The 27,235-nt window shown below is 43.9% G+C and overlaps 1 protein-coding gene across 7 annotated transcripts in view; it reads left to right on the top strand.

The window, feature by feature from the left end:
• TCF20 (transcription factor 20) overlaps positions 1 to 27,235 on the top strand; it is a 184,460-nt gene that overhangs the window by 142,163 nt on the left and 15,062 nt on the right. For all 7 annotated transcript variants that reach the window (XM_063807960.1, XM_001170780.7, XM_063807958.1 and 4 more), the window contains exon 3: positions 23,074 to 23,167. In XM_063807960.1, the coding sequence (XP_063664030.1) occupies positions 23,074 to 23,167 (94 nt within the window). The remainder of the gene's footprint in view (positions 1 to 23,073; positions 23,168 to 27,235) is intronic.

Genomic DNA, 27,235 nt, shown 5'->3' with positions numbered 1-27,235 from the left:
CAATACTGTTTCAGGAAAATGGAGGTTCCTCCTCCGCACCCCAAGCCAAGGCCAATTTCGCGGGACCCTCAAGGCTTGCTACTGCAGATCAGATTCGTCCAATTTATTGGACAATCTTTGAAAGTTGTCCTTTGTGGAAACGTATGAGAAGAGAAAATCAAGGCAGCTAAACACTTGCCCCGGAAGGTCCTGGCTTTTGCCGTTCTCCTCAACAGCTGTGTAGAGGGGAGGCCTGGGTGAGAGCCCCAGAGTCACACTGCTTCATATGAATTCCAGGACTTGTGGTTTCCTTGCGAGGTCACTAGCTCAAGTCACTTAACCTCTGTGCTTCACTGTCCTTACCATACAAAGTATGAAAACTGACAGCACCTACAGTAAAGAGGTATGTTAGGAGGATTAAATGTGTTGCTCTTTGGAAAGTGCTTAGAGCAGTGTTTGGCACATTTCAACAGTTAGGTGGTTTCAGAGGAAATGCAAGCTGCAGACTGGTGACCGCCCTCAGATGGTGTCCTCCCTCATTGTTGTCTTAGTAAAGATGTGTTCCTGTTAGCAAGCTCACTCAGTACTCTATAGCTCATGTTGTAGTTCCATCATAGTGCAGCTAGCTCATCTTGCCAGGGGTGTTCAGAACTTAATCTCTTTGAAAGTTGTCCTTTGTGGAAATAAAAACATTATCTCCTTTTTACTCTTGTTGGAAACTCAAGTTTGCTGCAGGGGGAAGGGTGGCAGGGTGTGAGGTATTTCAGGTGCAGTATTAATATTATGTCTTATGAAATAGCATCAGCCAGCACGAACACACTCAGGAATTATATCTCTCAAAAGACAGAAGGCAAAAGGGAGGGACTAAAATCTACCTTGCATGTTAAGTAAAAGCATTAACATTCTAGTGAGATGACAAAGTTTTGATAGCGATTATCTAAAGCCAAAGAAAAGAGTCTGCCTGGTAGTAAAGTTGGGTTTTTTTGGTTTTGTTTTGTTTTGTTTTGTTTTGAGACTGAGTCTTGCTCTATCCCCCAGGCTGGACCGCAATGGCGCAATTTCAGCTCACTGAAACCTTCGCCTCCCAGGTTCAAGCAATTCTCCTGCCTCAGCCTCCTGAGTAGCTGAAGTTGCAGGCACCTGCCACCATGCCTGGCTAATTTTTGTATTTTTAGTAGAGACGGGGTTTCACCATGTTGGCCAGGCTGATCTCGAACTCCTGACCTCAACTGATCCGTCTGCCTCAGCCTCCCGAAGTGTTGGGATTACAGGCATGAGCCACCGCGCCTGGTCTAAAGTTGTTTTTTTAAGTAAACTTTTTAACATGTCAGCACTAAAAGGCCCAAAATAATTAAGAATTCTGAGTTTGTGTGGTGTATCCACAGAATGATTCAGGACAAATACTTCCCTATAGCATTCCACCTCCTCCCCTAAAACAGTGAATATACTGAGAATATGTGAACTCCAGAGGGCTTGTATTAGTCCGTAAAGAAATACCTGAGGCTGGGTGATGTATAAAGAAAAGAGGTTGAATTGGCTCACAGTTCTGGAAGCTGTATAGGAAGCATGATGCCTGCATCTGCTCAGCTTCTGGGGAGGCCTCAGGAAACTTACAGTCATGGAGGGAGGTAGAGGGGGAGCAGGAAGGCTTCTTGCATGGCAGGAGCAAGACAGAGTGAGGTGCGAGGTGTTGCACACTTTCAAACAACCAGGTCTTGTGAGAACTCACTACCACAGGAACAGCACCCACATGATCCAGCCACCTCCCACCAGGCCCTGCCTCCAGCATTGGGTGCTACAATTCAACCTGAGATTTGGTGAAGTCACAGATCCAAACCATATCAGGGATCTATTGTATTTGAAGGATTTAGCCTTTAATTTACGGGCAGTGCAAAACCATTAGTGATTTCTAAGCATGTAAATCACATGTACAGGTTTGTGTTTTATAAAGGAAACTCAGGAAATAAGTAGGGAGACATCAGAAGCAGACAGGTCATTCGAGAGGCTGTGGGATTAATTTGTGCAAGAGCTGGTAAGGACCGAGTATGTGGTAGAAACGGGAGTCAGAAGGATTGGATGGATCTGAGAAACGTTTTAGGGATTCAAAGTTGATAGACTTGTTTTTGTTTTTGTTTTTGTTGTTTTTGAGACGGAGTCCTGCTCTGTCACCCATGCTGGAGTGCAGTGGCACGTTCTCGGCTCACTGCAACCTCCACCCCCCAGTTTCAAACATCCTCCCAGGCCTCAGCCTCCCAAGTAGCTGGGATTACAAGCATGTGCCACCATGCCGACTAATTTTTGTATTTTTTAGTAGAGATGGGGTTTGACCATGTTGGCCAGGCTGGCCTCGAACTCCTGACCTCAGGCGATCCACCTGCCTCCCAAAGTGCTGGGATTATAGGCGTGAGTCACCGCACCCGGCTAAAGTTGATAGATTTTAAACACTGACTAGATGCAGCAGGTTTGGGAAAGTGAGGAGGCAGAGGTCAAGGATGAAGTTGAGGTTTCTAGCTCCAGCAAGTCAGTGGGCGAGGTGAGGGGTCATCAACATACCAATAACAGAAAGAAGGGTTGAAGAAAAGAAATTTAGGTTTGCGTTTAATATGTATTAGACAAGAAAATATTAGATATGAAGGCAGTTCAGCCTAATATACATGTTTAGATAAGTCAACACTAGATTCTAATACAGCATTTTAAATAACTGCTTGCTTTTTATTTAGCCTTTCAAATAGATGTAAACTGATAAATTTTTAAATCCAAATTGAAAGAAAGTGGAGAGAAAAATAGGAAATCATGAGGTCTGTGTCATGTTTATAAAAAAGAAAAAACCCAGAGAATCCCAAAAAGATACCAAGAAAATTTAAGCTATCATTATAATTATTCCTAAAATGTAATTGGAAGGGGAAACAGAAAGGATAACTTGCTGTTTGGGCTTTTTTTTTTTTGGACAGAGTCACTCTTGCCCAGTCTGGAGTGCAGTGGTGCGATCCCAGCTCACTGCAACCTCTGCCTCCCAGGTTCAAGCGATTCTCCTGTCACCACATCTGGCTAATTTTTTTTTTTTTTTTTTTTTTTTTTTTGGTAGAGATGGGGTTTTGCCATGTTAGCCAGTCTGGTCTCGAACTGCTGACCTCAGGTGATCCACCTGCCTTGGCCTCCCAAAGTGTCGGGATTACAGGCCTGAGCCACCACACCTGGCCTGTTTAGACTTTTAAAATAATTTTCCCAAGATACTGACAATGTGGTGAAAAACCAAGACTGTATTTAATTACACTGAGAAAGAGCACATGTCAAACATTTTTATGGGCCTGAAGAAAACCTCTCTGTTGTGCACAGTTGTACCCTATTTCCTCAGTTTCAGAATGCAGCCTCATGCCTTTATGCACTGAATTGAGGCTAGGCAAAGTGCTACCACATGACTCTATGGTGAAATGGGCTCTAAAGTGGGAATCGTCTCTCTGCCCATAGGAAGGAGCAAGAAACATGGGAAAAGGCAGAAGAAAAGATAAACTGGCCACAGGGTTTAGATGAGGTGCTGGCACCATCTGTGCTGGTCAGGGTTCCCATTTGAACTCCTGAGTCATGAAAAAGATTTACATATTATTTACATAAAGATAACAGTATTATTCTTATTGTAAAACTAATGGAACTGTTCGTAGAAGAATGCCGCAATCCTGATAACCCAACATATCTGACTCTTCTAGATTTTGTCCATGTGCTGATTATTTCACTAGATATAATAGTATAATACAGTTAGCTTCCCATATTCATGGGTTCTGCATTCTTAGATTCAATCAACAGCAGATTGGAAATATTTGGAGGGGGCGGGGCGCAGTGGCTCACGCCTGTAATCCCAGAACCTTGGGAGGCCAAGGTGGGCAGATCACCTGAGGTCAGGAGTTCAAGACCAGCCTGGCCAACACAGTGAAACCCCATCTCTACTAAAAATACAAAAAAAATTAGCTGGACGTGGTGGTGGGCGCCTGTAGTCCCAGCTACTCGGGAGGCTGAGGCAGGAGAATGGCGTGAACCCAGGAGGCGGAGCTTGCAGTGAGCCAAGATCACGCCACTGCACTCCAGCCTAGGCGACACAGCGAGACTGTCTCAAAAAAACAAACAAACAAAAAAAAAAACTTGGAAAAATTCCATCTGTTCTGAATATATACAGACTTTTTTCTTCTTGTCATTATTCTCTAAATGAGAAAGTGTAACAACTTTGCATAGCATTAGCTACATCATATTAGGTATCATACGTAATCTAGAGATGGCTTAAAGTATACAGGAGGATGTGCTTAGCTTATATACAAATACTGTGCTATTTTATATAAGCGACTTGGGCATCCGTGGAGTTTGGTATTGGCAGAGGTCCTGGAACCAGTCCTCCATGGATGCCAGGAATGACTGTAATGACTGCTAACATGTACTGAATGCTTTCTAAGCACTATACGTGAATTACCACATTTAGACCTCAAACCAACCCTTTCTGGTGGGTCTCATCACACTGCAGGTGAGATTTGAGGTCCAGAGAGGAGCTTGCCCAGGATTCAAACCTTGTGAGTCTCCATCATCACAGTGTAGATACAAGTCTGTGTTGGCTTTTTTTACTTCGTTTTGTAATTTTAATTTTCATTCTAATCTGTGATTTCTTTTTTCTTAGTTTAGCATGAGTATAATGTAATTTATTCAAGTACCGCACTTTTATTGAGGTGGTTTCCAGTTAATTTACTACTTTCTATGGAGCAATAAGCATTTTTATTTTTCGATTTAAAGAAAAATTTATGGCTGTTGAACTGCTAGGTCAAGAAGGGCCAACATTGTTATGGTTTTTGATAGGCATTGTCTTGTGGTTTAACCAACAAAGGGTCATAACAAGGCGTGAGCATCCATGAGGACAGGTGAGCCTGTTTACTGCTACCTCAGTGGCATTGGACCTTCTTTTTAAACTTTTAGTTCCTTTTCATTTATTTTATTAGTGATATTAATGTTGTTCCCTGTTAATTTTGTGTTTAATGTCCATTAATTGTTAATTTGGAATTTTATTATTCTCAATTTGTTTTTCTGTACCTATTTCTCATAGCCTGAATCACTTCTCTGGAAAATTGAGATGTATGGAACTCCTTTCTTCAGGGGTGCCCCTAAATTAGGCATTAGTAGAGCTCTTAAAAAGTTTCTCATCCCAGCCGGGCACGGTGGCTCATGCCTGTAATCCCAGCACTTTGGCAGGCCGAGACGGGCGGATCACAAGGTCAGGAGATTGAGACCATCCTGGCTAACACGGTGAAACCCTGTCTCTACTAAAAATACAAAAAATTAGCCGGGCGTGGTGGCGGGCACCTGTAGTCCCAGCTACTCCGGAGGCTGAGGCAGGAGAATGGCATGAACCCGGGAGGCGGAGCTTGCAGTGAGCCGAGATCGCGCCACTGCCCTCCAGCCTGAGCGACACAGTGAGACTCCGTCTCAAAAAAAAAAAAAAAAGTTTCTCATCTGTAAATTAGATGATGATAGAGGACTGTAAAGGATAAAACTAACTTTGCTGGAAATCAAGTAGCCTCCTTGGTGGAGGCTAAACTATTCCTGGAAGCTTTTGAGTTGATGTGGTTTTAAAGGAAGCAAATATTATGAGCTACCTAGCATCAGCCTTAGAATTGTGTCCTCATGTGTTGGTTTAGTAAAGATAACGCTCCTGTCTCTAAACTTATTGGTGGAAATTAAACTGAAGAGAAAATTCAGCCCTATCTGATGCTGTCCACGTAAACCTGGTAATAGTGGAGTGATTTTGGTTGTATGCACTTAAGAGCTGACACTTAATTTGAAGATGTTGGCAGCATACTGCTGTCAGTTAACGTGCCTTATGAAAATAGAATTGAAGAACTGCTACACAGGCAGATAGACAATACCAGGGTCAACAGAATAACAAATTTCCAACCGAACTCAAATCTGAAGTGGTGCTAGTCCCTTCTGATGGACTAGCACCACCAGTGGGACCTGGGTGCCCTGACATTGTTCAACGGTGGAGGCATTTCATCTCTGTTATGTGTTTCACTGAGCAGCTAGTGGAAGTTTCTAGTAAAATGTATATTCATCTAACAAGTCTCAGGCCTGTTCATTGTGGCTGGCTCCCTAGGGGTGCCATGTGGTTCCAGACTTTGAAAGCTGTGATTGTGAACCTTAAATATTAGTTCAGACACATGTCAGGTGAAGGCCTCTGGTTTGCTTGAAAGTTATTTTTGTTTTTTCATACAAAGCTGGTTGCTAGGATAATAGTGTAATTCATTAGGATAAGTGATAGGACAGTTCCCAAATTATTCTGTTTGCTTGTTTCTAGGTAGGGTTCTTTATTGAAGTAATAAAAATATACTAATGCTTTGAAAGGGCAACCCCTCAAAAATGAAATGTATTTGTTTGCTGATATAAGACTTTGTGTCTCCCTCCTCTTCAGAGAGCAGGCCTGGGCATTTTAATCCACTATTATTTGTGAAAAGCACATCGATTTAAAACCAGCTCACCTGTCACCTCATTCCCCAGGCAGCAAGTGCTGCCCGGCTGCACTCCCATTTTACCTGTTACACCACTTAGCACCCATGGGTCAAATCCCCCAAGTCACTCCAATAGTGGCAGGTCTGAGTGCCTCCTCACTGAGGGTAGGACAGACCTCTGAGACCTTACTGACTCAGCCTTCCCTTTGCAGGTTACACAGACCCAACAGTATTCAGAGCCTATACCTCCCAGCACTTATGCAAATGCCCAGCTAAGCTGGAGCTGCTCTTGGGGTGACTACCAGCTTATCTGATTGTTGTCCTCACCAGATAGGCTCCCCAAGGGCTGAGTTGGCCCCAGAGCCCACCCTAATGCCTGGCATGGGGGGTGATCAGTGCAGGGTAAATTTGTGACTGACAGGTTCTTTAAGAGACACATAGAAGCAATGTAACCTCCAGTGGGAAGAGGTGGGCCTTTGGATGCCATTTAAATATGTATGTTTAAAAGTATGTAATATTGAGCTGGGCGTGGTGGCTCACACCTGTAATCCTGGCACTGTGGGAGGCCGAGGCAGGCGGACCACCTGAGGTCAGGAGTTTGAGACTAGCCTGGCCAACGTGGGGAAACCCCATCTCTACTAAAAATACAGAAGTTAGCTGGGCATGGTGGTGGGCACCTGTAATCCCAACTGCTGGGGAGGCTGAGGCAGGAGAATCGCTTGAACCGGGAGGTGGAGGTTGCAGTGAGCTGAGATCGCGCCATTGCACTCCAGCCTGGGTGACAAGAGCGAAACTCCATCTCAAAAAAAAAAAAAAGTATGTAATATTGGAAATAATTTGTGAATATGCTGGTCAGAATTTTAATCTACGTATAAAAATTTAAGGAGATGTTAAAATGTGTTTTGGTAGTGAGACTGATTTTTGTTTTCCTGTTATAGTTTTGGGGAAAAAAATAAATGGATGAGAGATGGATGACCAGCAGCATTCTTAATTTCTTGTCCTTGTGGTTCTTTGTAAGGCAGAGGAACAGGTTTTGCCTTCATTATAGAGGGCATCTGTATGAGGCTTTGTTGTTCATGAGTTTCAGTGTATGTCTCTGGGGACAAAAATGTGAGTTGCCACTGGGTGAATGTAGTGCCACCTGAATGTTGAAAAACACAACTCCTGAATCCCCACCAAACCTGTTCTTCCTCCAGGGTCTCCCAAGAGAACAGGTTTGGTGGGGATTCAGGAGTTGTATTTTGTTCATGTTAAGTCTGAGATGCCTCCTAGACATTGAAATGCAGTATGACCACTTCAGAATGAAGGAATTTCCAGTGGATAGTTTTTAGCAGGTAAAAGCAGCCCCACCTTATGTTCAGTGAGCACTTGTGTAAGTGCTGGGAGGCATGGTCTATGGATACTGTGAGGTCTGTGTAAGTGTGGAGAAGCTACACCTAACTCGGCCAAAGGGAGGGCTGAGTCAGTAAGGCCTCAGAGGCCTGCCCTCCCCATGTGGCACTTGGACCTGCCACTACTAGAGTGACTTGGGGGGTTTGAAGCGTGAGTGGCAGGGGAAATAGGCACATGTCAAGAACCACACTCTGCTGCTTTGCCAGTCTCCTCCACCATGCCCTGTGAAACTCACAGTCCACCAAGAGCACTCTCTTAGTTCTCTGCTCTGAACAACCACTTTGCCTGGCTTTCTCAGTAGCACCATCTACCGCTACCCCCGCCCCCACCCCACACTCTCCCAGGCAGAAGCAGAGTCATTAGTATTTAGCCCTCTCACTGTGGGCCAAGTGACAACTTGTTCCTTCACTAGGGTACATCAGGACAAGGATAAGCGTTAAGCATCCCTGGTAGAGACCTGAGGAACATTGTGCAAGGCAGCCGGGGTTGTTGATAGTATCTGTATCAACTACTAGTGTTTTAGCTTCGCCTCCTGGCAGGGCGAGGGTTTTAGCAGTGCCACAGAAACCGTTCTTCATTGAAGCAAATCATCTCCCAATAATGGAATCTCACTAATTTGCTGACCCAGCATTCTGTTCTCTCAGACCTACCTCATCCCTTCCCACCTTTGGAAAAAAGCTCCATTTAAGGTGAATATGCCAACAAAAAATCTTGTTGCTCAGCTCCAGAAGATTCTCTGTTTAAGATCTTCCAAATTAGCTGTAGAGAACCCCAGGAAATGATCCAGCCACATAAAGACTCACTTTTCCCATGGACCCCCAAGGAGCTCTGAAACCACCAGCAAACACCCAGTTGTTGCCTTTAGCTCCTTAATTTGACTTGGGAACTCTGAAATCCCTTAGTCATTGGTGTATTTTCAGACAATTTCAATAATCTGACCAGTCCCATCCTCTACTTGTTGCTTTTTTCTAATCTCACTCTTGAAAGAAAAGTCATGTGATAGAACCACCTTTTATTATACGACCACCACACTGCCCAGAGACAAGGCCCAAAGGAGAGCACAGAGGCTCTTGAATTTACCGGACGGTCTTTGTTGGCAAAGAGACATAATTATAGAATCTTTTAGGTCATATTTTATCCTTCATCCAGACATCTGTAGGAGTTGGCTTCTTGGGAAACTATAACATCACTTAGCCCCTAAGCTGAATTTCTTAACCTGTAAAATGGAGTTAATAACTGGACTGCCTTGTCAAGGTGTTGGATAAATGAAATCTGTCCTAACAATAGACACTTAAGTCTTGGGCCTGGGCATCACATCTGTAATCCCATCACTTTAGGAGGCTGAGGTAGGAGGATTGCCTAAGCCCAGGAGTTTGAGACCAGCTTGGGCAACAAAGTGAGATGCCATCTCTACAAAAAATAAATCAGCCAAGTGCAGTGGTATGCACCTGTGGTCCCAGCTACTAAGGAAGTAGAGGCAAGAGGATTCCTCTAGCCCAGGAATTTGAGGTTGCAGTGAGCTCTGATTGCTCCACTATGAGTACAGTGGCACAATCAAAGCTCACTGCAACCTCAAACTCTTTGGCTTGATGAATGAGTGACAGAGTGAGACCCTATCTCAAAAAAAAAAAAGTGTAGGTGGAGGAGGAGGAGATGTATTGAGGAATTATGCAGGATTTCTAAACTTGGTTATATTACTTCCAGATCTCTATTTTCTTCATGGAGACTCTTGGAGTTTCCTTTTCTTTTTTTCCTTTTTCCTTTTCTGTTGAAATGAGGATTGTACTCTTGCTGAGTATCTTCCTAATCTGGTAGGAATCTTCTGAAACAGAAATATAGAAGAAAATTTCCATATCTATGAAGATGAATTGAACCAATAGTTCTAAAACTTTCTTGAGGATAAGAACTTGGGATGCTTCCCATTCAGTCTCTTCTGGGACAGTGTCCTCAGTCTGTTTTTTAACTCAAGCTTAGGACCATGCTGGTGCAGGTGGCAGAGTTACCCTTTGAGAAATGCAAAAATCAACTCTGAAAACTGAAGGTTCATAAGCTAGTCACAGATTTGGGTGCCAAAGTTTCCATTCTAGTGTGGACGTAGTTTTTCCTTCCAGTAGGTTTCCAGGAAGAAAAGGCCCCGGTTTGAGCATGACCTGTGGGAGTGACCTGAAATGAGATGTGAGACTATGTCTCATGTTGTTGCCAAATTAAATGACCCCACTGAAGCTTGGCTGAGAGGTGGTGGCGGGGGCTGGCTTAGGATTTGAGGACCAGTGATCCTGTGGTAGTTTCATTGGCATTAGCTTCAGTATATCAAGATATCCTCGTTTTTGAAAGTTCCTTTCTGCTGGGACTCTGCTATTTCCTGAGTAACTGGGACTAAGGGCCTCCAGTGTCTGTCCTGTCAGGCTGCCCCTGCCTTTGAAAAACTTGCCACTTCCAGGAATAGGGTGGCTTTGCCTGACAATACCTCAACCTGTTTGAGAAGATGGACAGGCGAGAGCGTTGGTGAGATGGCAGTGGCTCCGGGTGCGAAAGAGGAAGGTAATATGAATGCAAGTAGGAAGAAAGGAGTAAAAATGAGAAAGACCTCCAGAGCCAAGTGTTTGGAACAGCTTTGGAGATTTCCGCTTCAGTATGATCTTCACAGATTTGAAATCTTGTTAAGGGAGTCCTATTGTGGCAGCAGGTTTGTCGTTTCTGCACTGAAACTGTAAACATTTCAGTATGGGTGCCTTGTGAATAAGCAGCTTCCAGTAATTGGCTTTCTGGAAGCACAGACCCAACTCCTGGGTAGGATGAGCCATGGAGAGAAGCAGCTTACACCAAGAGTCACTTCCCTGGAGTGTAATTTCTTTAAAAAGATGCCTTTTAGATTCAGAAAGCACAAAATGTAATCATTTCTCTTTATAAGCTAATCCACTGTTTGAGCAAAGGGTAAAATAAAAATAAGCTAGTGCAAGATCTTGTGCAACTTCAATTTCAGTGTTTCAAACTATGTAAGTATTTCTCTCCCTGTACTTGAGAAAAAGCTCTTCTCTTTCTTCATCACAGGGCTGCCGCAGGTCTCCTACTCCTGCTGGGTTCAGCCTTTTCTCAGGTTCTCTGCTTTTATTCAGAGGAAAAGTGCTAATCAATGGCTTATACCTAGTCCTGGACTCTAGCACTCTGTGCCCTTCCTTTCTAATTTCTTAAAGGGCACAAGCTCCTTTTAACATAGGAAAAACTCCGTTAGACAAAATATATAAGGTTTTCAGCACAGTTGCAATTTTCTTTTGGGGCTATAAAAGAAACCCTCTGATTAGGATTATTTTAATGGAGTATATATAACTAGATAAGATAAAATGCAGGCTGGGTGCAGTGGCTCATGCCTGTAATCTCAGCACTTTGGGAGGCCGAGGAGAGTGGATCACCTTAGGTCAGGAGTTCGAGACCAGCCTGGCCAATATGGCGAAACCCCGTCTCTACTAAAAATACAAAAGTTAGCTGGACGTGGTGGTGGGCGCCTGTAATCCAGCTACTTTAGAGGCTAAGGCAGGAGCATCACTTGAACCCGGGAGGCAGAGGTTTCAGTGAGCCAAGATCTCGTCACTGTACTCCAGCCTGGGCAACAGAGTGAGACTCCATCTAAAAAATAATAATAAAATGCAAACTGTGTTTCAGAAAAAAAGGCAAGTTTGGTTAGCACAAAGAAACATCATTAGTGACACCTGTGTTGGCCTTCTGAGTTATGAGACTTCATATTAACATTATAACAAACTACGTATACATTTTGTGCAAGAGAAAAATTACTAAACCAGGCCTTCTTGAGTAATGTTTTAATTTTCCAGAAGGGGGACAAAGATTGGATTTAACTTAAATTGAGGCAAATGGATGTATTTTATTTGGGAAATTGTTTTTTGTTCCTCCTTTGTTTTGCCTCCGTAAATTTATTAATGCAGAACCTGAAGGCTGTAAACTCAGGATAATTAGAGTTACAGTGTTATAGAACATTAAAAACCCACAGCAAGTGGCTGATATCTGCCTACCATATGTGCAGTTGAAGTTCATACCATGTGTGATAATTACGAACTTTCTTTTTTGTGGGCACCTTGGTAGAAATTATTAGTATCACCTGCCATATTTTCACATGTTACTTAAAACATCATCAATCAAGTGTACATAGTAAAGCAGATAGCTGAGGGTGGGGAATAAGTGGTTAAATACTACTGTGTCTGACCTGTAAAATACGCTCTAAATAGACAAAAGGAACCCCTTTGTGTGGCAGCATAGCTGGGTTTGGTTTAATAGCAATAGTAGATTGTTAGCTTTAACTCCTCCTGGATGTCTGTGCTGCTGCCCATAGCTTTGCAGACAAGCACAGACGGCCTTTGTAGTTTCAAGGGACCATCCATTCCACATGGGACTAGAGAGTAACAGAAAATGACTAGGGATCAGTGCTGGTACTTCCTGGGAAGTATGTGCAGGGTGTGTGTGTGTGTGTGTGTGTGTGTGTGTGTCAGTCAAGGTCTTGCCCTGTCATCCAGGCTGGAATGCAGTGGTGTGATCATAGTTGGCTGCAGCCTTGACCTCATGGGCTTGAGCAGTCCTCCTGCCTCAGCCTCCTGAATAGCTGGGACTACAGGGAGTGCCAACACACCCAGCAAATTTAATTTTATTTTTTGTAGAGACAGGGCCTTTCTTTGTTGCCCAGGCTAATCTTGAACTCCTGGCCTCAGGCAGTCCTCCCACCTCAACCTCCCAAAGTGCTGGGATAACAGACATGGGCCACCTTACCTGGCCCTGTTCAGGTTATTTTGCCCTGATCAATGTCTTTAAATAGCAGAAGATACCCCCACCGTGCCCTTTTTTCCCAACTGGGTATTATCCCCAATGTACTGTTGAGAAAATCGAGACTTAAATTAACTTGCCTAGGCTCCTGTACCAGTGAGAGACAGGGCCAAGTATAAGTTTCTTTTAGCCCTGCTGCTATTCCAGATCAGCAGCTTCAGCGGACAGCTCCGCTCCAGTGAAAAACTCCGAGAACTTCCTCTCCGCCCCAGCTTTCTCTCTTTTCCTTATTTCTTGTCTTTGTTTTTAGACTGCCTAAATTTGAGGTAAAAATCAAAAAAGATTTCTGATAAGGAATATCTGAATATAAGGAAGGCACACAGAGGAATTGTCAGTTAAACTAACTGGAACAGTTTCTTTGACTAGATTTGTCGTTGTTGTCCTCTACTTTAGGAGAAGTAAAATGATACGGAAAAAAAGCTTGCTAGCAGGGATTTATTTTAAAAAGCAAGTTTTAGGCTATGTCCTGGGATCACTTTGATAAAGCCTAGTCTCTTCCTCGTGTCTTACAAGAATACTCTTAATACAGAATCATAACTCTAAGACAATGGAAAACAATCAGTTTACTCAAAACCCTGAGCTATTTACTAAAGCAGGAAGATAGCCTGTGTTCTATAAAAGGTTTCTCGTAGTTACCCATAAAATATCATTTGGAATTAAACCCATTCCTGACCAGTTGAGATTTTGCTCTCAGTCCAAAACATTCTCTTCTGTAAATGGAATCTTTCTAGGAGAAAGTAGCATTTAGAGCAGGTGCCACGTGTGTGCTCACCTCATCAGAATCCTGCTGTGCTGGCATCCAGAGGGCTCCCTGTCCACTGTGCCGATTTACACTGCCACACACTCAGGCTCACTGCAACACATCTCACAGACCCCCTGGCCATCTGTCAGCATCAAGTCCTGTCGGTTTTACCTTCAAAGTCTATGCTGCCTCTTGTATGCATTTCCACCACCAGTACCCAAACTCTTCCATATCATCCCTAACCCAGCAACAGCCATTGTTGGCCCTGGGTTCCTGCATATCAGCTTCCCACCCCCTCAGAGTTGTGCTCCACTGTGTTGGTTCCCTACACCCTGCCTGCTTGTCCCTCCACAAAGCAGTTTGTTCCCCTTCCCCCCAGGTAGCTCTTACTCACTCTTTATGACTCAGGTCAAGCTACACTCCCTCAGGAATGCTTTCCTGACTTCCTTAACTAGGTTGGTGGCATTACGTCTGTGCTCTGAAGTACTGTTTACATCACTGTTTAAATTTTGCTTTACCCCCAGATCATTCTGTGAGCTCCTGGAGGGTAGACACTAGGTGAACTTTGGCTCCCCATTTCAGCCCCTGCACACAGGCATGCAATAAAAATTTGTAGAATGAATAAAAAGAAAAGATTATTATACTTCTGAAGTCGATACCATCAACTCCTAAGGGAACTTAAATATCAAAGAAAAGAGCCCTGAGAATAAAAGGCACCTTGATCACACAGTGTCTTACAACCTTTAGAGAAACCTGCACGTCAAGGGGAAAGACCAGCCTGATCAAGTTCTTATTAATTTTCATCCAACCCATGTTTCTACTTTCTGGACATGCAGTTTTATGCTGTGGAATCAGGATTGACACATTAATAAGGCAAATTAAAAGTCCCAGAGAACAGCTCGTTAGGAAGTCAAACTGCCTTCTTCACATTCAGTAGAATAACTTAACACTTTATGATTCTGAAGAAGCATGGGTCTGGTGTTTTTACTTTCGTTAGCCAAGGGTTACCTTCACATTATTGCAGAGGTCCCTTCCTCATAACACAGCTCACGGGTGAGAATCTGGATTTTTTTTTTTTTGAGACGGAGTTTCACTCTTGTTGTCCAGGCTGGAGTACAATGGCATGATCTCGCTCACTGCAACCTCCACCTCCCAGGTTCAAACGATTCTCCTGCCTCAGCCTCCCGAGTAGCTGGGATTACAGCCGTGCACCACCACGCCCAGCTAATTTTTGTATTTTTAGTAGAGACAGGGTTTCACTGTGTTGGCCAGCCTGGTCTCAAACTCGTGACCTCAGGTGATCCGCCCGCCTCAGCCTCACAAAGTGCTGGAATTACAGGCATGAGCCACCACGCCCGGCCTGAGAATCTGGATTTTTTAAAGCAACAATGGCATAAAAAGAGGTATGTGACAGAATCTTCTGGAGAAAAGACCTCCTTCCCCAGCTGCGTCTTAGACCTACTAACTTTTCATTATTTGTTTGCTCAGTGTTAAAATGAGTAAGTCCATTGTATAAAGCTGTGTGTATTCTGAATATGTTCTTCATCTGCTCAAGATTGTGGCTAATTTCTGACGTCCTCTGTTTGGTAGATGAAGTACAGAAAGACAAAGAAGGACATTCTTAATGAAGGAGAAAAGTCCTTTAATCCCAACCTTTCTAACCTGATGGAAAACATCATAATTTTACTATAAACTGCAGACAGGCTGGTCCCACCTTATGGGCACAAAGACATCGGAAGGGAAATAAGGGAACGGGCTTTCTTTGTGGATCAAAACAGAATCCAAGGATGTAGCTGTTAGATGCCGCCCAAACGGCCACACTCAAGAGATTTGGACCTTGGTCAGGCTTTCTGTGCGTTTTGTACCACTTCTGGGGCCAGCTACCACCCAACCACCACTCAGCCACAGAGACACTTATTACAGGTTTATAATTTGACTTGAGAGGTTTTCCCAAAGAAACAAATACTTGTCAGGATCTGTAGCAGAGCCATGTTTTGATTGGGGCTTTTATGGGAGGAGAATGGTGATCTAAATATGTAATTTTATTTCAAATTATGCTTGAAAGATGATCAGATTAAAGAAAGTTTGTGTGAGTGTTTTCGTGGGCTTGTATTGGTGGGAAGCAGATGACTGGGTCCCAGGAGGCAGAGAAGATGAACTATTGGGCCCTAAGTGTGTCGTAAGGAATAGTACCATCTGTTGGACCTAAGATCCACATGGCAGCAGAGGGTCCAGAATCAGCCACAGCAGATTATTCTAGATTAATGTGAGTAGGGACAGGTTTGGAGAAGTATGGCTAGGAGCACCTGGCAGGTGACTCTGATGCAGGCAGCAAAGGAGTCATTGGTTTCCAGGTCTGCTCTCCACATAACAGAGGGCACTGTCTGTAGAGTACAACAGGCAAGCCTGTGAGGCGGTTTTTCTCATTCTAGTTGTGCTCAATATGCCATTTTGGGGCAGTTTTCAATGCTTTCGAAATCCTGCTAGAATTTAATTTGTATGCAGTTGTGTGTCATTATTAGTCCCCATTTATTTAACATCTTTTCTTGTAATGCAAAATGCTTTAGAAAGCTTTAAAAGTAGTTTTAGTTTGTATTGGTCCCAGATAGGAGAATTGAGAGGGGAGATACAATGAAAGTAATAGTAAATAGTAGCTAAGAAGTGAAGTGTCCAGAGACTTGGCCAAGAACTGACCTTCCACACCGTCGGAGATGAAACATTACTGAAACATACAGCAGCTAGACTTACCAAAAAAACGACCAGCAGCAGGTGTCCAGACCCATGCAGGGTCTGCTTGTTTAAGGCAGATTGTAGGAGAGAAATTACTTAACAAAAAATTAACTTTTAACTGTTTTGTCTTAATTTAATAGACTGTACTTTGTATTATATCTGATTTTGATATCAGTAATTGCCAAAGTATGACAGAGATGAATGTATGTTTTATGTAATTTTTATTTAAAAGTTCTAATAATTACATAACTTTCTAGTTTATAAAACACTTTTATGGTTATTTTACACAGCAGCTTTAGGCAGAAGGCAAAGCAAATACTGTTATCCCCATTTTACAGATGATAAAATTGACCTGGTGACTTTTGGCTTTCACACGTGTGCTGACACCCTCAGTTTTTTTCTCCAGTAGCCCTGTGCTGCATCATACCTGGACAGTATGCACATTAGACCAACCACATTGATTCTAAAAAGCTAGTCAAGCCTGGAACTTTTGTCTTAAGTACACACAATTAGCCCTTAGCCAGTGAATGGCTGGCTGATGTTTCATACTGACATCATAATTGATTAAGTGTGTATTTAATGGATTCAGTTTCTGAAACTGGCACTTTTGCTGGAGCAGCTGTGGGACATAAGTGCAGATTCTAAATCCATGTACCATACCTTGAGTAGCACTGAGTAAATGGACCTGAGAAGAACTGGACAACTCTCTGTCCCTCTGAGGTTGACTGGGAAGCCTTGGTGGTACTGGGCTGTGGTGCAGGTCCCAGAGGCTGGTGCCAGAGCCCATTCCCTCAGTCTTTGTGTTAATGGCAAGTTAAAGGTTCTCCAGCCAGTCTCATGAGCTTTTCATGAAGAAACGTAAGGAGATCATCTAGCTCTAAGGAAGTAAGGACCAAAACACCTAGGGCTATGTATGTATTGCTTTGGCTAACACTTTGAAGTAGTCTTTAAGAAGCTTGATAGGATGCAGAGTTGCATCAAAGAAATGCTCACAGGGCCTTGAAGGGTAGCTCCTTGTATGTAGCCCATCTAGCTGCCACGTAGTTGGCATTGATAGCTGGGATGACAGCGGCTTCCATCCTAGATGTAGGAGGCATAATTAAAAGGACAAAAAACTTTTTGCTGGTGGCCAAAAATGAACACATACCTTGTTCCACATTCTCCAAGCTCCACCAGCATCAGTTTTGTAACTCATTGAAGAGTATCCTCATTAGTTGTCTTCAGGCTCTCAAGTTTGTCAGACATTGCAATCATTCCATCAGCCCACATTTACAGTGCCTATGGTGTGCCAGTCCTTGGAGGGTGCAAGAACAAGTCTCACAGTTTAGGGGAGATGGACAAACATGAGTAAGTACTGTGAGCATGAGCAGAAGTGTGTGCCATGCTGGATAAGAGCCGTCTTAGGCACAGTAGTGGAGGGTAATCTGCAAGGCTTGAACAAAACCAGTCGTCATCAGTGTGCTATAATACTACTGTGACCCAGTTGCTTTGGTGTTCTGAGGCTGCTCTGAGATGCTAATTAAACAGGGTGATGATTCAGGTTGCTGTTATATCTCATAAGAAAGAGCCTTTCTGTGAATGAGCAGGCATCAGGCTTGGAGAAGTCTCCCTTGAAGCTTCCCTCAGATGAGGATTAAACAACGCTAGTTGACTCAGTCCTTGCAGTTTGCCACCTCAAGTCAGCGAGCCCTGCTTCTGAGACAGTGACAAAGGCTGTTGAAAGGTTCAAGCTCTGTATCTGGGCCACTTTCCGTTAAAACATGTCCCAAAACTAATAATACCTTTTATAATTTATTTCCCAAGTTTAGAGTATCAAAAAATGTGAGGTTCTTATTAGAGTTCTTTAAAAATAGTTTTTATTCCCTTCCATAATAAAAAATTTACTATTAAAAGATTTTGAAGTTTGGGCCATTCCTTATTTTTAAAATGTGTCTTAATTTAGAAATCATGCCTGGAGCCCCCAGTGTGTCTCATTCTTCCTGGGGAGCAGTATTGTATGGACTTACCTCTGCTTGGAGTGAATGTAGTAACACTGTGGTCAAAAACAAAGGACATTTAGCTGTGCAGTGACTTTAATATATTATTTGTAGCATAGGAGGATGATAATGCAAATAGCTACTTCAGGTAAAAAGTATAGAATAAAAATTTAATTAGAAATTGTACTAGCCTGGGTATTGATTTTTGGGTAGAAGGGAAAACCTTACACATGGAAGATACTATAGATAAGTATTTATATTCTATCTTTGGCACCTGGCACCTAGAAAGTACTTTTCAAATGTTGGATAGTTGAGTGATTGAAGGGGGCTAACAGGCGTCATGGTATGGTATGAAGAAAGTTGAACTTGGGGTTCAGAAGAAAAAGGGGTAAAGTTCTAAGTTCTCTTACTAGCTATGTGATCTTTAGCAGGTCACTTTGCTTTAGCCTCTGTTTCTTCTACAAGAAAAACAGATGTCGAAGACAGACCCAGAGTTCCTTCTTTATTGATCTCCTGATGTCACAATTTGCCTAGCGAAATTGTAGGTTTCACTAGGCAAATTGAGGGAGAAATCTGTTGCATTAAAGAACCTAAGGCCAGGTGCGGTGGCTGATGCCTGTAATCCCAGCACTTTGAGAGGCTGAGGTGGGCAGATCACCTGAGATCAGGAGTTCAAGACTAGCCTGGCCAACATGGTGAAACCTCATCTCTACTAAAAATACAAAGATCAGCTGGGCGTGGTGGTGGGTGCCTATAATCCCATCTACTCGGGAGGCTGAGGCAGGGGAATCGCTTGAACCCGGGAGGTGGAGGTTGCGGTGAGCCGAGATCATGCCATTGCACTCCAGAGCGACAAGAGCGAAACTCCATCAAAAAAAAAAAAGAACCTAAAAGGAAAATGAACAATCACTTGAGAGTCTTGGGAAATCCCCGTGTATTAGTTTTCTATCATTGTCATAACACATTACCACAAACTTGTTAATAAAGTTCTGCTTACAGTTCTGTAGGTTCAAAGTCCAACACAGGTGTCTTACTGGGCTAGAATTGAGGTGTGGGCTGGGCTTTGATCTTTTCCAGAGGCTTAGGGGAGAACATGCTTCCTTGCCTTTTAAAAATTCTACAGCTGCTGCCCTGTCCCTTCTCCCATCTTCCAGGCCAGCAGCATTGCACCTATGACCCTGCTGGCAAATCATCAGGTCTCCCTGAAGCTGACAACTGTAACTCCCTCTGGGGGGAATCGTTTGCTTTTATGGACCTGTGTGATTAGATTGGGCCCACCTGGATAACCTAGCATATTCTTCCCATCTCAAGGTCCTTGACTTAATCTCATCCACAAAGTTGATTTTGTATATAAGATCACAGGTTCTCGGGATTCTGCCTACCATATCCCAAGATCTGATTGCTCTGTAGGAGACAGAACACTGAATGGCTCTCAGGAAACCAGTAATCCAGTAATCCTAGCTCACCCAGTCATTGTGTCTCTCTGGGTTTCTTTTTTCCGCGTCTGAAAAGTTGGGGAGTTGAATGAGACCAGTGGTCCTCAAACTGCATTGTACATCAGAATAGCCTGGAGGACTTCTCACAACACAGATTTAGGTGGGGCTCAAAAGTGTGCATTTCTGCCAAGCACAGTGGCTCACGCCTGTAATCCCAGCGCTTTGGGAAGCCAAGGCAGGTGGATCACTTGAGGTCAGAAGTTCAAGACCAGCCTGGCCAACATGTTGAAACCCCGTCTCTAGTAAAAAACAAAAAGTTGCCAGGTGTGGTGGTTCATGCCTGTAATCCTAGCTACTTGGGAAGCTGAGGCACGAGAATCACTTGAACATGGCAGTCGGAGGTTGCAGTGAGCCAAGACTGTGCCACTGCACTCCAGCCTGGGTGACAGAACGAGACTCTGTCTCAAAAATAACCCAAAAAAACAAAACTGCATTTCTGACAAGTCCCTGAGTGTTGCTGATGCTGCTGTTCCAGGGGACCACACTTCAAAAACCACTGAACCAAACTGTCTTTAAGGATCTTTCTCTAAGTCCCTAATACAGCCTGAGAGTCTTTCCCCTTTGGATGCAATGTTATAAATTAATCATAGTGGAGTTTGTGCACTGCTTGCCAGGTTGTGGAGTTGAGGTAGGAAGCAAATGGACATTGTTCAGATCTAAGCTCCACGTCTTCTCTTTCCTCTTGTAAACCGGGATGGTGATGAGGCCTGCTGTGTGGTTGCTTTTCATGAGATGGTCTTTGTAGATTATCTAGCGTATGTCTGACACATGGTCATCTTGGGTCACATTTACTTAGCACTTTTGACCCAGCCACTGTTTTAAGCCTGAATTAATTCATTTAACCCTTATGACATTTCTATGAGGTGAGTGCTATTATTAGTCCCACGTCTGTAGGTTGAGGAACAGAGGTTAGGAGTTTGGCCAAGAAGGCAGAGCTAGAAAGTGGAGCCACTTACCAGGCAGTTATTTAGGTTCCAGAGCATGCATACTTAACCCTTCTACAGCAGCACCCAAGTTTCCTGTAACAAGGCTAGAGGTGGCCTGGTCCTGGGTTTGGGTGATTTAGTGCTTGACAGTGTCATGGTAGGCCCAGGTCTCTCCATCTTGCCACTCTTCTGTCCTCAGCAGGCTGGCTTTGTCTTCAGGGCTGTCCCCTCATGGTGATACTGTGGCTGCCACAGATCCCACTGTCTAATCCTCACAGAGGCTGCGCAAGAAAAATTACCTGTTCCTCCCTCTTGTCTCTTTTTGAGAGGGTGAAACTTTCATGCTTGTAATCTTAGCACTTTTGGAGGCTGAGATGGGAGAATTGCTTGAGCCCAGGAGTTCAAGGACAGCCTGGGCAACATAGTGAGACCCTGTCTCTACAAAAACATTTTTTGAAAAAGCTGGATGTGGTAGCACACACCCTGTAGTCTCAGCTACTCGGGAGGCTGAGGTCAGGAGAATCACCTGAGCCTGGGAGGTAGAGACTGCAGTGAGCCATGATTGTGCCACTGCACTCCATCCTGGGTGACAGAGCAAGACATCGTCTCAAAATATATTAAAAAAAAAAAAAAGGTTGGGGGGAGTGCAAAATGTTTTCAGAAGCCCTTTTTCCTGCAGACTTTCCTACCAGAAATGCTTGACCATACCCATTCCTAAATGGCCACCACTCACTGTGATTCATCCCCCAGGGTAGGGAGGGCCATGTCTTCGGGCTTCTTGAGTAAGAAAGTGGCAGCAGGAGGCCAGATGCGATGAGGTCAGGAGTTTGAGACCAGCTTGGCCAATATGCAAAACCCCATCTCTACTAAAAATACAAAAATTAGCCTGGCGTGGTGGCATATGCCTGTAATCCCAGCTACTCAGGAGGCTGAGGCAGGAGAATGGCTTGAAACTGGGAGGCAGAGGTTGCAGTGAGCCAAGATTGCGCTACTGCATTCCAGCCTGGGCGACAAAGCAAGACTCCATCTCAAAAAAAGAAAGTGGCAGCAGACATGGCTGCAGGTTGGCCACCGATGGACTACCCACACTCCCTTCTCTGAAGTTGGTAGTCCTTTTGATTCCGAGATGCTCTGTGGCACTGACAAAGGTCGACAGAGTCTAGGGCTACTAGAAATGCTGTGAACTTGTCCTTGGTTTACTCCAGACCAAATGATCTTTTCTCTCTTAACAAGGGTGCGAGGGCACATGATAAACATTTACTGATTATGGGCACCCAGAAGGACCTTGGTCTTCTGAGAGCAGGGCTAAGCTTTTGAAGGACTAATCTCTTCCAGCCATTGTTCCTACCTCTTTTGTCTCTGGAGGATGCCAGAGATGATCATCCAGAATCTCAGCTCTGACCTGGAACAAGTTATTTTCCCTTTGGTGTCTCAAGAGTTTCACGTGAAGCATTAGGAGTGCCTGCCAGGTGGAATAGTGCAGAGGGCTGAATGAGATCATTCAGTCTGAGCGTGGCGAGCACTTGGGCTTTGCTGTTGCTGGCGTTAGTGTAGTTTTCCATCAGTATCTGTGTCGGGGGCCTGAGCCAGCTCAGTGTAATTGCTTAGGGAACACTTTTATTTTTCATAGAAGCAGGAACAAGTTTCTGTCTCTTCCAGCTAGTCTTGCTGGTTGTGTGCCTCTGCTACCTGAAGAGCCAGCATCCTTAGTAGGGTCACATGTGGTTGAGTTTTATGAATGTGTTTGTTGCTGATAGGACACATTTCTTACCTGACAGGATGAGCACTCACAGCAGCCACATCACAGGGCTGACAGAGATGTGCCCCACTTTAAGAAAACCTGACCATATAAGGAGGAGTGTCTCAATTACAAAATAATGTCTCACTTAGCCAGAAATTCATGGCAGGTTTTCTGGTGCATTTAAAATAAGATTCATGTATAAAAATACCATTTGCACACAGGAGCCCATATTTTCTGAAAAGGGAAATGTATTGGGCATTTGGGGTAAGTAGATCAAAAATAAAAATAAAATCTTCTTACAAATACAAGAACTAGAAACCAAATTCCACTTCTAATTCTAAAAGGTTTATATATAACTCTACTACCTTACCCTCTCTTACCCCAGATTTTCACAGCAGAAGTAAACAGGGAAGATCTGCAGGCCGCTCACGATAGCAGCAAGGAAATGCCTGGCATAGTGTGTGGGTGGGTGGATGGCGGGGGTACCAGAGGCAGGGCTGGGGACCCCACTCTGGCATGTCCTTTATGACATGGATTGCTCATCTCACCCTGCTGCATTGTTGATTTGAGAACATTTGTGAGGCTTGGTCTAAAACATTATTGCTGGATCCCTTCCCATGGTGTGGTCAGTGAGTGGCATTTAGAAATTGACCAGCTCATCCTGCCACCACGGACTCCTCTAACCACAGAGACACGTGCTGAGGTCTAACAGATGGGGACCAGGGAAGGCCTGGAGGAGAGGGCCAAATCTGGGATACTGACATGCCTGACTTTTCCCTTCCTTTCAGAAATGTTCCCACTGCCAGGAGGCAGGCGCCACCTTGGGCTGCTACAACAAAGGCTGCTCCTTCCGATACCATTACCCGTGTGCCATTGATGCAGGTAAGAGGAGACCACAGACCCTTGTCCAGAGCATCCAAAGGATTAGGACATACAGTTTGATTCTCTCTGTTGTTGTTGTTGTTTTTTCTTTTCTTTTCTTTTCTTTTTTTTTTTTTTTTTTGCCACTTCATAAAAAAACTTCCCACCCATTAGCAGCACTCATCTCCCTTCCCTTCCCTGGACTGGCAACCACTATTCTGTTTTCTTTTTTAAATTTTTATGATTTTTTTTTTTTTCCTTTAAGCTTTGTTGGACTCAATCCTTTCTATCTCTGTGGGCTTTGCTGTACATTTGGGTTACTTCCACTTTTTGACTGTTATGAATAATGCTGCTATAGAACATTCCCATGCAAGCATTTGTGTGAACATGTTTTCCGTTCTCTTGGATGTGTACCTGGGAGTGGAATTGCTGGATCATATGGTAACTCTGTTTAACCTTTTAAGGAACTGTCAGACTGTTTTCCAAAATGGCTGCCCCATTTTACGTTCTCAGTGGCAGTGCATGAGTGTTCTCCTTTCCCCAGGTCCTCCCTGACACTTGCTGTCATATGTGTTTCTTTTTTTTTTTTTTTAATTGTAGCCAGCCCAGTGGGTATGAAATGTTATTTCATTGTGGTTTTTATTTGTATTTCCCTGATGGCTAATGTCGAGCATTTTTTTCATGTGCCTATTGGCCATTTGTACATCATCTTTGGAGAAATAGCTATTCACATCCTTTGCCCATTGTAAAATTGGGTTATTTATCTTTTTAATGTCAAGTTTTAAGAACTATTTGTAGGCCGGGCGGGTGGATCATGGGGTCAGGAGTTCAAGACCAGCCTGGCTAAAATAGTGAAACCCCGTCTCTACTAAAACTACAAAAATTAGCCAGATGTGACGCGCACCTATAGTCCCAGCTACTCGGGAGTCTGAGGCAGGAGAATCACTTGAACCCGGGAGGCAGAGGTTGCGAGATCGCGCCACTACACTCCAGCCTGGGCAACAGAGTGAGACTCTGTCTCAAAAAAAAAAAAAAAAAAAAAAAGAATTATTTGTAATTCTGGATATGTGGTTTGCAAATATTTTCTTCCATTCTCTGAGTTGTCTTTTTACTTTCTTTTCTTGATAGCATCACACAGGTAATTCACCATTGGACACCAACTGGGTGTCCTATAGTTTAGCTCGGTTCTGATACTAAGCAGAGTTAGTGCAGCCCCTACAGGTTAAGGGCTCAGTCCCACAAGACCGCTCCCCACTTCATATACCAATCTCAAGCCCTGTGTTATGACCTGTGTTTCTGAATGATCAACTATAAACTGGGGTTCCCAAGACCGCTTCCTTGGGTTTGATTAATGTTTAACATGGCTCACAGAATTCACGGAAACACTTCACTTGTGTTTACCCATTATAAAGGATGCAGATGAACAGCCACATGAAAGAAACATAGGGCCAGATGTGTGGGCAGGGGCATGGAGCATCCATGCTCTCTCCAGGGGCACCACCCCTGAGGCACCTTCATCTACTCAGCAGTCCAGAAGCCCTCTGAATCCAGTAGTTCACGGATTTTTTGGAGGCTTCATCATGTAGGCATAATCAATTATTAACTCAATCTTCACCCCCTCTGTCCTTCCTGGAGTAGGGTGGGTAGAGCTAACAGTTCCAAGCTGCTAATCACAGCTTAGTCTCTCTGGTGCCCAGCCCCCATCCAGGAACCACCAAGAGTAGCCTTAGAACAAAAAGTGCTCCTATCCAGGAAACTCCAAGGGTTTAGGACCTCCATGTCAGGAACCAGGATCAAAAACCAAATATTAGAAGAAAAGATGCTCCTAGCACCCCTATTGCTCAGGAATTTACACGGGTTTTAGGAGGTCTGTGCCAGGAATCAGGGATGAAGACTAAAATATGTATTTCTTACTCTAAATCACAGTATGTTGTATACATACAATAGAGTGTTGTATTTTCTTTGCTGAGATGATAGGGGGATGTTTTGCAGTGTGTTAACTGTTGAAAGAAGGGAAACATTTTGTGAAAGAAGTGCCATCCAATGAGTGACGCAGAAGACTTGAGTTTTGACTCAGAGCTTCGATAACCTGGGAAAATCACCTTTCTTACTCTAGACTTTTAGTCCCTTCAGTGGGTGTTTTCCCCAGTTACTTTTTTGGTGGCAAGGTGGGTGTTAATTTCAAGTTTATTAAGTTTTTTACTTTTCTTTTTGAGACGAAGTTTCGCTCTTATCGCCCAGGCTAAAGTACAATGGCATGATCTCAGCCCACTGCAACCTCTGCCTCCCAGATTCAAGTGATTCTCCTGCCACAGCCTCCCGAGTAGCTGGGACTACAGGCGCCCACCACCATGCCCGGCTAATTTTTGTATTTTTAGTAGAGACGGGGTTTTGCCATGTTGGCCAGGCTGGTTTCAAACTTCTGACCTCAGGTGATCCACCCACCTCAGCCTCCCAAAGTGCAGGGATTACAGACGTGAGCCACCGCGCCCAGCCTTTTTTACTTTTTTTAATGGACAGTAATTGTAGATATGGGGTGCTCAGTAATGTTTCAATATATATATAAAATGATCAGACCTAGGTAATTAGCAAATCCATCATCTCAAACATCATGTCTGTCTTGGGAACATTTGGTATCTTCTAGTCATTTGAAACTATACAATATAATGTTGTTAACTGTGGTTATCCTACAGTGATACAGAATACTAGAACTTATTTCTCCCATCTAGATGTAATTTTGTATTCTTTAACAAATCTCTACTTATCTCTTCCTTTCCTTTCCCCTTCCTGGCCTCTAGTATCCTCTGTTCTACTTTTTAATACTTCCGTAAGATCAGCTTTTTAAATTTCCACATGAGCGAGAACATGCAGCTTTTAACTTTCTGTGCCTGGCTTATTTCACTTGACATAATGTCCTCTAGTTACTTCTTGAGCATTAGATATATCTAAGACCATCACCCAGGCAGCCCCCATAATGCCTGTGGTCACGTTTGAGGAAAAGTGGTGAGAGAAGGCAGCAAGTAGCATGGTGCTTGTCATGTGCATGCCCCCTCTCTGTGCTTCCCCAGGAGAGAAGCAGGGCTGTCCACGGAGGCAGCCACGCTGTCCATAGGAGGCGGGGTTTGATTTGAATTTGATGGGAAGGGGAAGAGGGCGTGGCTGACTGCATGATGGGAACAGGCATGAGGCATAACACACATAGAGCAGGGCCAACAGACTTGGATCAGGTCTCAGAATTCATCCTGCCCACCCTTCCTTCCAGCGCAGCAGTTGCTTGCAGCTCCTGACTTTTGTTTAAGCATGTCTCCATTCCTTTCACATCCTTCTCCTTGCCCTTACCTCCCCCTTCCCTCTTTTCTCTCCAAGCTTCTGTAGGAGAAACAGTTAAAAAGAACAAGAGAGGTAGAGAAGATAACGCTGATGCCAGTTAGATTATTACAAAAGTGTGTGTATTCACACGTACATGTGGACTGAAAGGCAGCTTGATGGCCAAGGCACTATTTGATCAAAGGAAAGATAGGGAATCAGAAACAGAGTGCCAGGTGTGGTGGCTCACACCTGTAATCCCAGCACTTTCGGAGGCTGAGGTGGGAGGATTGCTTGAGCCCAGGAGTTCGAGACCAGCCTGGCCAACATGGCGAAACCCTGTCTCTACAAAAAATACAAAAAATTAGCCAGGCGTGGTGGCCCTTGTCTGTAGTCCCAGCTACTTGGGAGGCTGAGGTAGGAGAATCGCTTGAACCCGGGAGGTGGAGGTTGCAGTGAGCTGAGATCACGCCACTGCACTCCAGCCTGGCAACAGAGCGAGACTCTGTCTCAAAAGAAAAAGAAAGAGAGCTAACCAGTTAACTAGGTATGGTGGTTCACACCTGTAATCTCAGGTACTCGGGAGGCTGAGGCTAGAGGATCACTTGAGGCCAGGAGTTCAAGTTCAGCCTGGATAAAATAGCAAGAACAGGTCTGTTCAAATAAAAATAAGTTTTTAAAAGAGCCAACCAGTTGCCTTTTCTCATTTTCATTACCCCTAGTTACATCGTAATATTGTGTTTTCTTCCCTGTAGTCTAGTGGCCAGGAAAGAGGGGGAGCAG

This window comes from Pan troglodytes, chromosome 23 (genome assembly GCF_028858775.2).
Source record: "Pan troglodytes isolate AG18354 chromosome 23, NHGRI_mPanTro3-v2.0_pri, whole genome shotgun sequence".
Lineage (NCBI taxonomy): Eukaryota > Metazoa > Chordata > Mammalia > Primates > Hominidae > Pan > Pan troglodytes.
The sequence above is the reverse complement of the archived record's forward strand: the minus strand, read 5'-3'. Positions and strand labels throughout refer to the sequence as shown.